This window comes from Zalophus californianus, chromosome 5 (genome assembly GCF_009762305.2).
Source record: "Zalophus californianus isolate mZalCal1 chromosome 5, mZalCal1.pri.v2, whole genome shotgun sequence".
Classification (NCBI taxonomy): Eukaryota; Metazoa; Chordata; class Mammalia; order Carnivora; family Otariidae; genus Zalophus; species Zalophus californianus.
Window position 1 is genome coordinate 62,290,278 of NC_045599.1, and position 13,298 is coordinate 62,303,575.

Genomic DNA, 13,298 nt, shown 5'->3' on the forward strand with positions numbered 1-13,298 from the left:
TCCTTATGATAATACAATTCTATATGATCACGTATGATACTGGGAAGATAGATTTGTGATATTCAGATTTGCAGGTAACAGTAATATATCGTAAATCAGAAAATGAAGCGAACACAAGGTATTTTCAGTTGAAAAGAAGGCAGCATGGATGTATAATCTCCTGTTCTCTCATGAAAACTGTTGGGATATTTTCCATGCCCCTCTGCATTTTCTGTATATCTTATGCGTGAGTCACTAACTGTTTTTTGTTTTGGAGTATCTTTAGGATGCATGTATAGTGAATGGCCTTGAAAGGTAGAAATAGTGTCTTCCTCTTACAAAGGGCAGGTTTACTTATAGCCTTGGAAACTCAGGGTTTCTGTCCTGAAATGAAACCCACTGTGTGTACAAGCATCCATGTGGGCCCAGCTGTATTGCTCTATGAGCAAGGGAAATTGACGCAATATACTGATGCTCATGCTGCTTGCTTCTGTGTGAGTAATAGAGTTCTTTGTCTCTGACCCTGGAGTCTGTGTCTTCTGCCAGCATCAGTGAAACTGGCAGCTACCTTCTTAGCTTATCAATTAGTTAAATGTAAGACCCTTCACAGTTCTGGACAGGGACCCTTCAGCCATCTGAGCAGGGAAGTATAATGCCAGGCAGGTGATATCCTAGCGCTTTACAGCCTGCAAGTTATCACATTAACATTTTTGTCACTGCTTTTCTCTAAAGTCACAAGATGAGCTATTCCCTGACAACTACATCTTAAGTGTGACTTCTGTTTTAAAATACATGTGTGAAACCTACAACACTAATTATTTTACCTTAAATATTCTTTTTTTAAAGATTTTATTTATTAGAGAGAGAGCACAAGCAGGGGGAGTGGCAGGCAGAGGGAGAAGCAGACTCCCCGCTGAGCAGGGAGCCCGATGCAGGACTCGATCTCAGGACCCTGGGATCATGACCTGAGCCAAAGGCAGATGCTTAACTATCTGAGCCACCCAGGTGCCCCTACCTTAGATATTCCTTAACCAAGTGGAAGAAAATGTCAACAACAGAAAGATTGCTATGTTGAAATTTTAGGATGATCAAGTCATAAAATATATTAAAATGAAATATATTACACATAAAATATATTAAAATGAAAATGAAAGTGATTTAAAATTTAAAATTTTGTATATGTTTGTGTGCCTGAAAATATAACTGAAGCATATTTCCATGGAAGGATTGTTACATGATAAGCACTAAGGAGCTTACAGTCTGGTTTGAGTGTTAACAGAATCATTATTATTACAGTGCATATCTTCGTGGGCTTGGTTTCTTACCTTCCCTTGACCAGAAATTTGAGGAGCAATGGGTCAGACACTGCTGCTGCTGCCAAGAGACTATGAGGTATTGCTCTGGCAGCTGGAGGAAATATTTTATATTTGTACTGTCCAGTACAATGGCCCCTAGCCACGGGTGGTTATTGACCACTTGAGATTTTGGTTAGTTCGAATTGAGATGTACGTAAATGTAAATTATATACCAGATTTCAGACTTAGAGCAGAAAAAGAAGGTAAAATATCTCATTAATAATTATGTTTGAAATAATATTTAAATGTTAGGTTAAAGAAAAAATATTAAAACAATTTTCACCTGTTGACTTGTACTTCTTTCAGTGTGGCTACTAGAAAATTTTAAATTACATATGTAGCTCTCAGTCTATTTCTGTTGAACAATGCTATTCTAAGTCCTTGCTACTCACAGGACATTTGGCAGGCAAGCAGCATCAGCATCATGTGGAAGCCTGTGAGAAACAGAGAGCTCTCGGCCCCACCCCAGACCTACTGGATCAGAATTTGCATTTTAACAAAATCTCACATGATTTGTATGCATGTTAAAATTTGAGTAGCAGAAAGCTCTAAGACAAGGATTGCCAGATTTAGCAAATAAAAATATAAGATGTCCAGTTAAATTTAATTTCAATAAACAGCAAATGATTTGTTTAAGTATGGTATGTCTAAATATTGCACGTAACATACTTATTATTAAAATTATTGCTTTTTTGAAATTCAGATGTTACCGGGTGTCCTGTATTTTATTTGGCAAACCTGCCTAAGACTAAATTCCTCCTTTCCAGACCTGTCTTGCTACCTGAAATTCCACGTAATCAGGAAAAAGGCAGAAAGGTAAAAGACACGGCAGGTGGAAGTTGGGTAAAATGAAAGAACAGAGAAGGAAAGGAAATGGGAAGTAGGAATAAGATGGGCATGGAAAGGCAACATTGATAGTGGTGACCTTTTCTATTTTATAATATTTCTTAGCATCTTTCTTTGTTATTTCTCCATCTCGATCTCCACCCCCTAACCCCCCACCCATCCCTAGTCATTGTGCTTTCATCACCTCTTCTCATTTTCTATAGGGCTCCTTAGAGCTATGTTAGAAGATGGTGTGTGTGCAAAGTGGATAGTAAGGAAGGGGAGTATGTCCTTTGGGTCAAGTCCCCAGACTTCCTATAATCCATCGTCTCTGAAATGTCACTTACAAATAGCCCCTTTCAGCTACCAGTACTTTGCCATTAAAGAGATCAAGGTTCTTAAGTGCCAAAAATGCTGACACTTTCGTTTTGGAGGATTTTCTTTATTGTGGCATTTTAATTGTATTTTTTAAATGTAAAATAACTCTTCAGGATTTTGTTGTTTGGTTTGTGTTTTTGCACACATTTTAGGTGGCAGGGGAGTGGGAGTGGAGACTCGCAAGGAGGAAATAACAATAGATAATCTTTATTTAGCTAGGCATTGAAGTAAGAAAAGGTTTTCATCTATTATATTTATTTATTTAAAATTTTATTTTATTGTATTAAGAACACTTAACATGAGATCCACCCTCTTAACAAATTTTTAAGTGCATAATACCGCATTGTTAACCGTAGGTACAATCTTGTACAGCTTATCTCCAGAATTTATTAATCTTGCACAACTGAAATTTTACACCCAGTGATTGGTAACTTCCTATTTTCTCCTCCCTCTCCTGCCCCCCAGCCCCTGGAAACCACGATTTCCACTCTTTGATTCTATGCTATGCCTATTCTAGATACTTTATATAAATGCAATCATGTGGTATTTAAGACTGGCTTATTTCAGTTATAATAATGTCTTCAGGGTTCATTCATGTCACATATTGCAGAATTTCCTTTTTTAAAGGCTGCATAGTATTCCTTTGTATGTATATACTGCATATTCTTTATCCATTCATCCATCCGCAGACACTTAGGTTGTTTTTCCATCTTGGCTATTGTGAATATCAGTGCTGCAGTGAATATGGAAGCACTAATATTTCTTTGAAATCCTGATATCAAGTATTTTGGGTAAATACCCAGAAGTGTAATTGCTGGATCATAAGGTAGTTCTATTTTTAATATTTTGAGGCATATCCATATTGTTTTCCACAGCAACTGTACTATTTTGTATTCCTACCAGCAGTGTACAATCCAATTTCTCCACATCTTTGCCAACACTTGTCGGTTCACTTTCTTCCTTCCTGCCTGCCTGCTTGCTTGCCTGCTTGCTTTCTCTCTCTCTCTCTCTTTCTTTTTCTTTCTTTCTTTCTCTCCTCCTCCCTTCCTTCCTTCCTCCCTCCCTCCCTCCCTTCTTTCCTTCCTTCCTTCCTTCCTTCCTTCCTTCCTTCCTTCCTTCCTTCATAATAGCCATCCTGACAAGTATTAGGTGATATCTCTTTGTGGTTTTGATTCACATTTCCCTGGTGATGAGTGACATTGAGCACCTTTTTATATACATGTTGGTCATTTGTATGTCGTCTTTGGAGAAATATCTTTTCAAGTCTTTAGCCCATTTTTAACTTGAGTAATTTGTGTTCTTTCTGCTACTGAGTTGTAAGAGTACCTTATATATTTTGGAAATGAATGATTTGTTAGATGTATGTTTGGCAAATACTTTCTCTTATTCTGTGGGTTGCCTTTTTTACTGTTGATTGCTTCCTTTGCTGTACAGAAGCTTTTTAGTCTGATGTAGTTCCACTTGTCTGTTTTTGCTTTTATTGTCTGTGCTTTGGTGTCACATCCATGAAATCATTGCCAAGAACAATTTCATGAAACTTTTCCCTATGCTTTCTTCTTTTTTTTTCTTTTTAAAGATTTTATTTATTTATTTGACAGAGAGCGAGAGAGAGTGAGTGCAAATGTATAAGCAGGGGAGCTACAGGAGGAGAGGGAGAAACAGACTCCCCACTGAGCAAGGAGCCCAACATGGGGCTCCATTCCAGGACCCTGGGAACATGACCTGAGCGGAAGGCAGATGCTTAAAGACTGAGCTAGCCAGGCGCCCCTCCCTTTGCTTTCTTCTAGGTTTTAAGTCTTTAATCTATTTTGAGTTGATTTTTGTGTCTCGTGTGAAATAAGCCTCCAATTTCAGTTTTTGCCTGTGGATATCCAGTTTTCCCAGCACCATTTGTTGACGAGACTGTCCTTTTTCCCATTGTGTATTCTTGACACCCTTGTTGAAGAGCAGTTAGCTGTGTATGTGTGAATTTATTTCTAGGTGCCTGTATTATGTTCTGTTGATCTATATGTCATTTTTAAAAAAAGATTTTATTTATTTATTTATTTATTTGATGGAAAGAGAGAGAGTGAGAGAGAGAGAGAGCGATCACACACACAAGCAGGGGGAGCCGCAGGAGAGGGAGAGGGAGAAGCGACTCCCGCTGAGGAGGGAGCCCGATGCGGGACTCAATCCCAGGACCCTGGGATCACGACCTGAGCCGAAGGCAGACGCTTAACCAACTGAGCCACCAGGTGCCGCATATGTCAGTTTTTAATGGCAATACTATACTGTTTGTTTGTTTATTTATTAAGATTTTATTTATTTATTTGACAGACAGAGTCACAGCAAGAGAGGGAACACAAGCAGGGGGAGTGGGAGAGGGAGAAGCAGGCCTCCCGCGGAGCAGGGAGCCTGATGCGGGGCTCGATCCCAGGACCCTGGGATCATGACCTGAGCCGAAGGCAGATGCCCAACGACTGAGCCACCCAGGCGCCCCGGCAATACTATACTGTTTAAATTACTGTAGCTTTGCAATATGTTTATTAAATCAGGAGGTGTGATACTTCCAGCTTTGTTCTTTCTCAAGGTAGATTTGGCTATTTAGGGCCTCGATATATCTTTGCAACAGTTCTTTGAGCAAAACACTTTTGTCCCCACTCTGCAGATGGGGAAACTAGAGCTGGGAATGCAATTGAGGGCTGTCTGACTCCAAAGTCAGTGCTCTTTACCATTACATTCCAGATCTCTTAGCACATGGAGTGTCACGAATTTAACAGAAAACTGTGAAGTAGGACACATATGTAAAATTAGGTAAGTTTCAGAGATTTTTACTCATTTATTCACCTGAAAAATGCATGTAATAATGTATATTTTGTAGATTTTTGACGCGAATTTAATAGCTTCCTGAAAAGCAGTATGAGATTCTTATTAAGAGTTAGAGTATCAAAACAATGCTAGTTTCTAAAAAGAGGTTAATTGAAACTCTGCTCCCTAATAATCTTTAATGAATAAGAAACATCCTAAATAGACCCACTGCTGGGCGCCTGGGTGGCTCAGATGGTTAAGCGTCTGCCTTTGGCTCAGGTCATGATCCCAGGGTCCTGGGATCGAGTCCCGCATCGGGCTCCCTGCTCAGCAGGAAGCCTGCTACTCCCTCTGCTTCTCTCTCTCTCTCTCTCTCTCTCCCCCCACCTCTGTCGCTCATGAATAAATAAATAAAAAATCTTAAAAAAAAAAAACAACTAAATAGACCCACTGCTTTCACTCTATACTCTAAATTAAGCTGTATCAGGCCCCTCCCTTCACCCTCTCCCATGCATAATATATCCTGGGAATATGGTCTTTTTATTGGTTGACTATGTTGTCAGTCACAAGACATGGAAAATTCTGCCTCTGCTCTGTTTGCATTTAAGAATTAACAGATGTGCTTGCTTTGAAGAAACTGATTCATTTCTTGATGGGAAGAAAAATCATCTTCAGTTTTTCACTTATTTTTTTATGTATAGGATTTTCACTGACTTTGGACCAAATACTTGCCAGGAAGAATGTAAGGTGAGTAATTGCACATTTGTTAATTCAGCGCATCTGTGAACTTCAATGCAAGTGTGAAATTAGATGGTTCTGTAATTTCTTTATATTGTTGCATAGCTATATTTGTTTATAATTCAAATCGGATATATTAAATTAGATCATTCTGTGGCTAACAAAATCATTGAACTAGAGTTTATAAATAAGACATGAAAATACAATCTTTATTATAAGAAGCAAGAGTTATTCAAAATGCACAAGAAACATTTGTATTATGTATCAAAGTATGTATCTATGAGAAAATGACTCAAATCAGTGTTCAGGTTTCTTTTATACTTACAAGTAATATTAATTTCATGGTTTTCTCCTGCCATTGTTATGAGAGAAGAGAGCAAGGAAAAATTTAAAAACCTCAGAAATATATAACCTGTCCTTCAAAGAAAAGGTGTTGAATCATTTTAACTGGTAGGGGACGGTAATTGTTTGGAGTACATACTGCTTAAAATTAACAAGCAAAACTTCTATTCCTGTATCCTTTGTCTTTTGGCTCTTTCCATACCATATAAGGGAAACTACAGAGATTTATCTATAAGGGAGAATATTCAGAATCTGAATAGCAATTAACTTATGTTATATCTCCTAATTGCTCATTATGTGCCATCCCAATAAATACATCAGCGAATTTAGTGTGAACACAAAGGGTAGTGCCAAGTGGGATGGTCTGCCAAAACTGTGTTAAAGAATCTTTAAGTCACCCGCTGATAAAAACTGTAAGTGCAGGCATTTTCTATTTGTTTCCCCCATTGTTTCTAAATCAGTTAGTGCTTTCCTTCAAGCTCATTTTCGAATAGTAAGAGACCTATACTACTCTTAGCTTATTAAAGCTTAGTAAGGTTTCCTTACTTCATTTGTACAGAGATGACTGATTTGTGTATTACACTGATAAAATGTACACCAAATACATAAAAATCCCAATTATGTTTTTGAAGCAAGGTTAATGGGTTTAAATAATCTCAGCTTCGGAAGGGACCCTAGAAATCACATCAATCAATGATCATTTGAATCTAAAAATATAGCATATTAATTTATTATGAAAGAAACAACAGTTGCTGTTTTGTGAATGTCTTTCAAATCATGGATCTGAAATTTAAAATATCTTTCATTTTTATGGGTCCATTCAAGGTTCTTAAGTCTCTAGGAAGGATGATTGTATTTTAAATTAATACTTGTTTCCTAAGCTTAGAGAGAGTAGGGGTCACCACTCTTTCTTTACATATTTCTTCCTCAAACTGGGTTAAAACAATTCCTTTAACAAAAGGAAATATTTTGCCTCTCACACAGTATCCTGTGTGATCTCTCATTTTCTACTTCCCTTTCAGACTTTGTTCATTCATTCATGCATGTAGCACATATGTTTTTAATACTTGGTACTTTTAAATAGCTAGGTGCTGTGCTAGGTACTGGGTCTACACTGGTGAGCAAAACAGGAATAGTCCCTGCCTTCATGAAGCTTTCAGTCTAGTGGAGGAGGTACTCTCATTAGTCAAATGTGAATCATGCTGTGAAAGAAAAGTGTGGGAGGCTATGAGCACATATAATAGGCGGGTCTGAACGGGTCTGAGATAGTAGGAAGAGTGTCCTTAAGGAAGTGACATTTAACTGTAATCTGTAGCAAAGGGAGGGAGTACCTAGGAGGAGGGGGAAGAGGAGGTTAGAGAACATTCTAGGTGGAGGGAACAGCAAGTGCTAAGACTCTTATGAGACAAGAAGGGAACATGAAGCCTTCAAGGAGCTGGACTGAAGACTGCTGGTGTAGCTAGAACAGACGGGAAGAGGTCAGATGAGGTGAGCACAGTTAGCAGGTCTCTGAGGGCCTCAGAGGCCATGGTGAGAATATGGTCTTCCTCCTGCACAGACTCATGGCAGAGCTGTTTCACCTTTACCTTCATGAAGGCATTACTTTGCAGACTCATGATGGACTACAAAAATATGGCACCAGCCACTACAAGCTTCGGGCTCTTGATTACTTTTCAAAGGTATTGCAGAGATCCCTTTTACTGGACAAGGATTGGAATATTTTTAGAGACAATATAGGTTTTGTTTCTTTATTATTTATTTAAAAAAAATTTAACCAGTGTTACTCAGTTTATTCATATAGATAACTTTAACCAGTTAATTCTTTACAATCTTACTTTAGTTCAGAGATTATGTAGTGATGTGAAAAATGTATATATATATATTTTTTTAAAGATTTTATTCATTTATTTGTCAGAGAGAGAGCACAAGCAGGGGGAAGGCAGGCAGGCAGGCAGAGGGAGAGAAGCAGGCTCCCCACTGAGCAAGGAGCCCAGTGTGGGACTGGATCCCAGGACCCTGGGATCATGACCTGAGCCCAAGGCAGACGCTCAGCCGACTGAGCCACCCAGGTGTCCCGAAATGTATATATATTTTATCTTTGGTTGAGATTATGGTTTCCTATAAAACCTTGTTAATTCAGTCTTATGGGTATGGGAAAGGCCTATCTAAATTATAGTTCATTTAAAAAAAGAAGTATAGCAGCATTATTGTGTGTTCATAACCATAGATTCAGTGAAATGAAAATAAGCCTTTGTTGTCTTCTAAAAACTTTTCATTTGTGAACACATGGAAATTTTTAATGAGTAGAGCAAAGTCTCAAGCCAAGCATATTATCAGTTTGGTAGCTCATCCATCCATCTCTTCATTCATTCATTCATATACTTTTATTCAGGAAACTTTTATTAAACTGTTCTGCTAACTAGATATTTCCAAATGACTTGATAAATTTTCATATTATTTAGATGAAATATCTCATAATTTTCTTTTTTTGTTCATTAAGACATTTTAAAATTGAATACTTAACCCTGTATCATGAAATGTGCTTTTTGGATAAATGAAGTTTAAATTAAAGAAATTTTAAAAGTCTGTTTGTGTACAATGATATTACTAGAAAGCTTGAAGCTCTTAAGAAGTATTGCTTGGGTATTAGTGTTTCTTTCATGTATTCAGTCACTTTGGAACTTGCAGTACAGAGTTTGAAATTTAGGTAAGATAGAGATCTTTTAGCTAAAGCACATCTCTATTGTAGTTACATGATTACCGGTTGGAGCCTCACTTTTGCTGCTCAGGAAATTAAATTTCTTAGTGCTCCTAAGTGTATTTGGGCTCTGAGGACTGATTTATGCTAATCCTACTCACCAGAGACTATCAATCAGAATGCTAATTTATAAATTTTTAAAGGAAGACATCTTTTTTTCTTCTTTTTTTTTTAGAGACAGAGAAAGAGAGAGAGTGGGGAGGTTGGGAAAGGGTCGAGGGAGAGGGAGAGAGAGAATCTCAAGCAGGCTCCATGCCCAGCGTGGAGCCTGATATGGGGCTCCATCTCACAACCCTGAGATCATGACCTGGGCTGAAATCAAGAGTCAGATGCTTAATTGACTGAGCCACCCAGGTGCCCCAGAAGGCATCTTTTTAAAAAGAATAAATTAAAAAAATCCATCATGGTTTTAAAAAAATCAGGTGTTACCAAGACACATCATAAATTATCGAAAAAAAAGTGTCTCCCATTTAGTCAGCTTCTCTAGTAACAAACAACTCCAGTTTTCCAGAATCTTACCGTCTTGACCATTTATTTCTCACTCATGTTACATGTTGATAGCTATTCAGTGGGCTGTTGCAGGCCTGCTCCAGCTGTTTCCCATGTCTTGTCATTCCAAGACCTAGACTGAAAGAGCAGCCCCTGTTTGGGCACACTGTCATCATGGCAGAGAGAAGGGGACAAGGAGGTGGCAGACACATGCAGTACCTCAGAAAGTGTCTGCAGAGCTGGTACATTGTTGCTTCCCCTCATGTTCCGTTGGCTCGTTGGCTCGAACAAGACACATAGCTGAGACTTACCATGGGGCAGGAAATACTCTCTACCTACAGGGAGGTGCTGCAAAGCATATGGCCAAGGGCAAGGGTATATACATCTCGGATTATTTCCAGGGAGTTGGGAACAATCCTACAACCCACAACACTGCCACATTATTTAAATATGTGTAGAGGATTTCTCAATTTACACGTTTAATTTTATTTTTTAAAAGATTATGTATTTATTTGAGAGAGAGAGAATGAGTGAGAGAGAGAGCACGAGCAGGGGAAAGGGGGAGAGGAAGAAGGAGACTTCCCGCCGAGCAGGGAGCCCGATGTGGGGGCTCAATCCCAGCACCCTGGGATCATGACCTGAGCTGAAGGCAGACGCTTAACCCACTGAGCCACCCAGGCACCCCTCAATTTATACATTTTAGACATTGTCTAACAACTTCCTGTTATTGCTGACAAAGTTTTTGCCTCCAACACTGCCCTCACCCTCCTTTTCTTCATCCACCTGCCCGTCTAATATATAGTTACATTACTACTTTCAGTTAAATCTGTGCTGGCATCAGTGTGACTGTGCGTGTATTATTCACTGACAAGCCAGTTAGCATACTATAAATATTTCTCTTTTCTTTATACAGCTCTTTCCTTTTCTCTTGAGTTAAAAATTACTACCCTTTTCCATTTGCAATATTTAAAAAATATATATATTCTTGGGGCACCTGGGTGGCTCAGTCATTAAGCGTCTGCCTTCGGCTCAGGTCATGATCCCGGGATCCTAGGATCGAACCCCACGTCCAGCTCCCTGCTCCGCGGGAAGCCTGCTTCTCCCTCTCCCACTCCCCCTGCTTGTGTTCCCTCTCTGCACTCCCCCTGCTTCTGTTCCCTCTCTGGTTGTCTCTCTCTCTCTGTCGAATAAATAAATAAAATCTTCAAGAAAAATAAAAATATATATATTCTTAATTCTTTTCACAAGTCCCCTCATCTAACATGTAGTGTAGCGTCTCAAATCCTTTTACCTAGAGCCCTCCCTCTATGTCTCCTCTTTGGAGCTCTTTTGTCCTCTCACTGCAATCTGGATCGATGCTCTCTAGGTCTGATAAGGAATAGGCATCCTGAAGTTTCTCTTCCTCACCCTTCTAAGTTAGAGTCTCTGTTGATTAGTGCCTCAGTTTCCTCTTTCTGGGTTTCCTCTCACTTTGCTTGAGCACATCCTCCTCTAGCGTCCGTGAAAGGGTGTGAGAGAGACATTTTCCGAATCCTTGTATGATTCTTGTGTTTGTTTGTTTTTTTCTAATTTCTGGAAACTAATAGGACATTTTCTTTATCCAGGTTCTAAAATGTTACAAGTACCTCATCTCACAAATATGACTCAAAATGGATAACAGAGCTAAATGTAAAAGCTAAAACTTTAAAACTTCTAGATAAAACACAGGAGAAAATTTTGTGACGTTATGTTAAGAAAATGGTTTAGACCCAGAAACATAGACAATAGAAGAAGAAAAACAAATACATTAGACTTTATGAAAATTAAAATGTTTCCATTTTGAAAGTCACCATTAAGAAAATGAAAAAGCAAGACAATGGAAGAAAATGTTTTCAATGCATGTATCTGACACAGGACTTGTATCCATACAGAGAACTCTTTCAACTCAATAAGAAGAGACAGTTAATTAAAAATGTGATAAAAGATTTAAACACAGAGTTCACATAAGAAAATATATGAATGGTCAATAGGCGAAAAGATGCTCATTCTCGTTAGTCATCAGGGAAATGGAAAAGAAAACTACAATATGATAGCAACCCATACCTATGAGAATGGATAAAATTGAACAGATTTACAGTACAAATATTACAAGAATGTGGAGCCACAGAGAAGCTCATATAGTGAAACTGGCAGTTTTGTTAAAAGTTAAACTTTTACTATATGACTCAGCCATTCTTCTGGGTATCTATTCAAGAGAATCCAAAAAATATTCCATAAAAGCCCTGTACACAAATATATTTATATCTTTATTTGTAGTAGCCCCAAACTCAAAACACCATACATGTCCATCAGTGGATGCCTAGAGAGACAAAATGTGGTATATCCGTACAATGAAATACTTCTCAGTAATGAAAAGGAATGAGATATTAATATATATAACAACATCAGAGAATTCCAATCATTATGTATAGACTGAAAGAAGCCAAGCACTGAAGAATATATATGATTCTATTTATAATTCTAGAAAATGCAAACTAATCTAAAGTGACAGAAAGCCATTATTTAGTTTTCCTGAGGCTGAAAGTGGAGGGAACATCTCTTTACTGCAAGAGTGCATGGGGAAACTTCTGTGGTTTGTAAATATTCTGTATCTTTATTATGGTGGTGTGTCATGGATATATGCGTATGCCAAAACTCATCAGGTTATACACATTGAGTCAGTGTAGTTTATTGTACTTAAATTATATCTCAGTAAAGTTGATAAAGTGAGAATAAGTTTGTATGCATGCATGAATTTATTAACAGCAATGAGTAGATATCATGGTCACCAACTTGTCATCTTCACAAATTCTCATTAGATAATAGAGATTGTATTACCAAGAGAATGGTGCGTTCATTGTGTAATTGGTTCCATATAATTCATTTTAAAGCACTTTATGTTACAAATTTAGTAACTCTTGAACTAAAGTTATGTTTTGCATATGGGCCATGGTATGTAATATATATATATATATATATATATATTTCTCTAATTGTAAATATATTGAGTTTATATAACAATTATACATATAGGTCTTGGATAGCAATCGCTTAAATACAGAGTTTGATCTGCATTCTTATATACTACAAGGTACAAGTTCTGAAAAATTTTAAATAGGCAGTAAACAAAATTTTTATGACATTTATGACATAATCAGAGATTTAAGCACTGGCATGATAGTTTTAAAGAAATTATTAATATTTTCTAGATATAATTGGGCAGTTATTTTAAAAAGTCCTTATCTTTTAGAAATACATACTTAAATCATATTAATTTCTGGTATTTCCTTCAAAATAATACCAGAGAGCGGAAATGGGTGAGCTCATAGTTGAAACAAGATTGCTTATACCTTGATAATTACTAAAGCTGGATGGTGGGTACAAGTACATGGGGGTGGGGAGAGGGCTTATGTTTTTCTGTTTATATTTGTATGTGTTTACAATATTCCATGATAAAAAGATGCGTAGATCTTCTAAGTTAGCAGTTTCACTTCTAGGAATTTATCTTAAGGAACTTCTTGGGGGTATGAACAAACACTCCACAATAAGGTTCAATGTAGTATAGTCTGTTAATTGGAAACAACCTAAATACATAATAGGAATTTGGTTGAATAAATTGGTACATTTGT

General features: G+C 37.6%; 1 protein-coding gene across 7 annotated transcripts in view; it reads left to right on the forward strand.

The window, feature by feature from the left end:
- The window catches only part of ATP6AP1L (ATPase H+ transporting accessory protein 1 like), a 286,142-nt gene that overhangs the window by 253,305 nt on the left and 19,539 nt on the right, over window positions 1-13,298 (forward strand). For 6 of the 7 annotated variants that reach the window (XM_027605199.2, XM_027605195.2, XM_027605194.2 and 3 more), the window contains one exon: window positions 6,026-6,071. In XM_027605199.2, the coding sequence (XP_027461000.1) occupies window positions 6,026-6,071 (46 nt within the window). Of the gene's footprint in view, window positions 1-5,976; window positions 6,072-13,298 lie in introns of those variants that run through there. The other variant, XM_027605201.2, reaches the window with a different exon arrangement.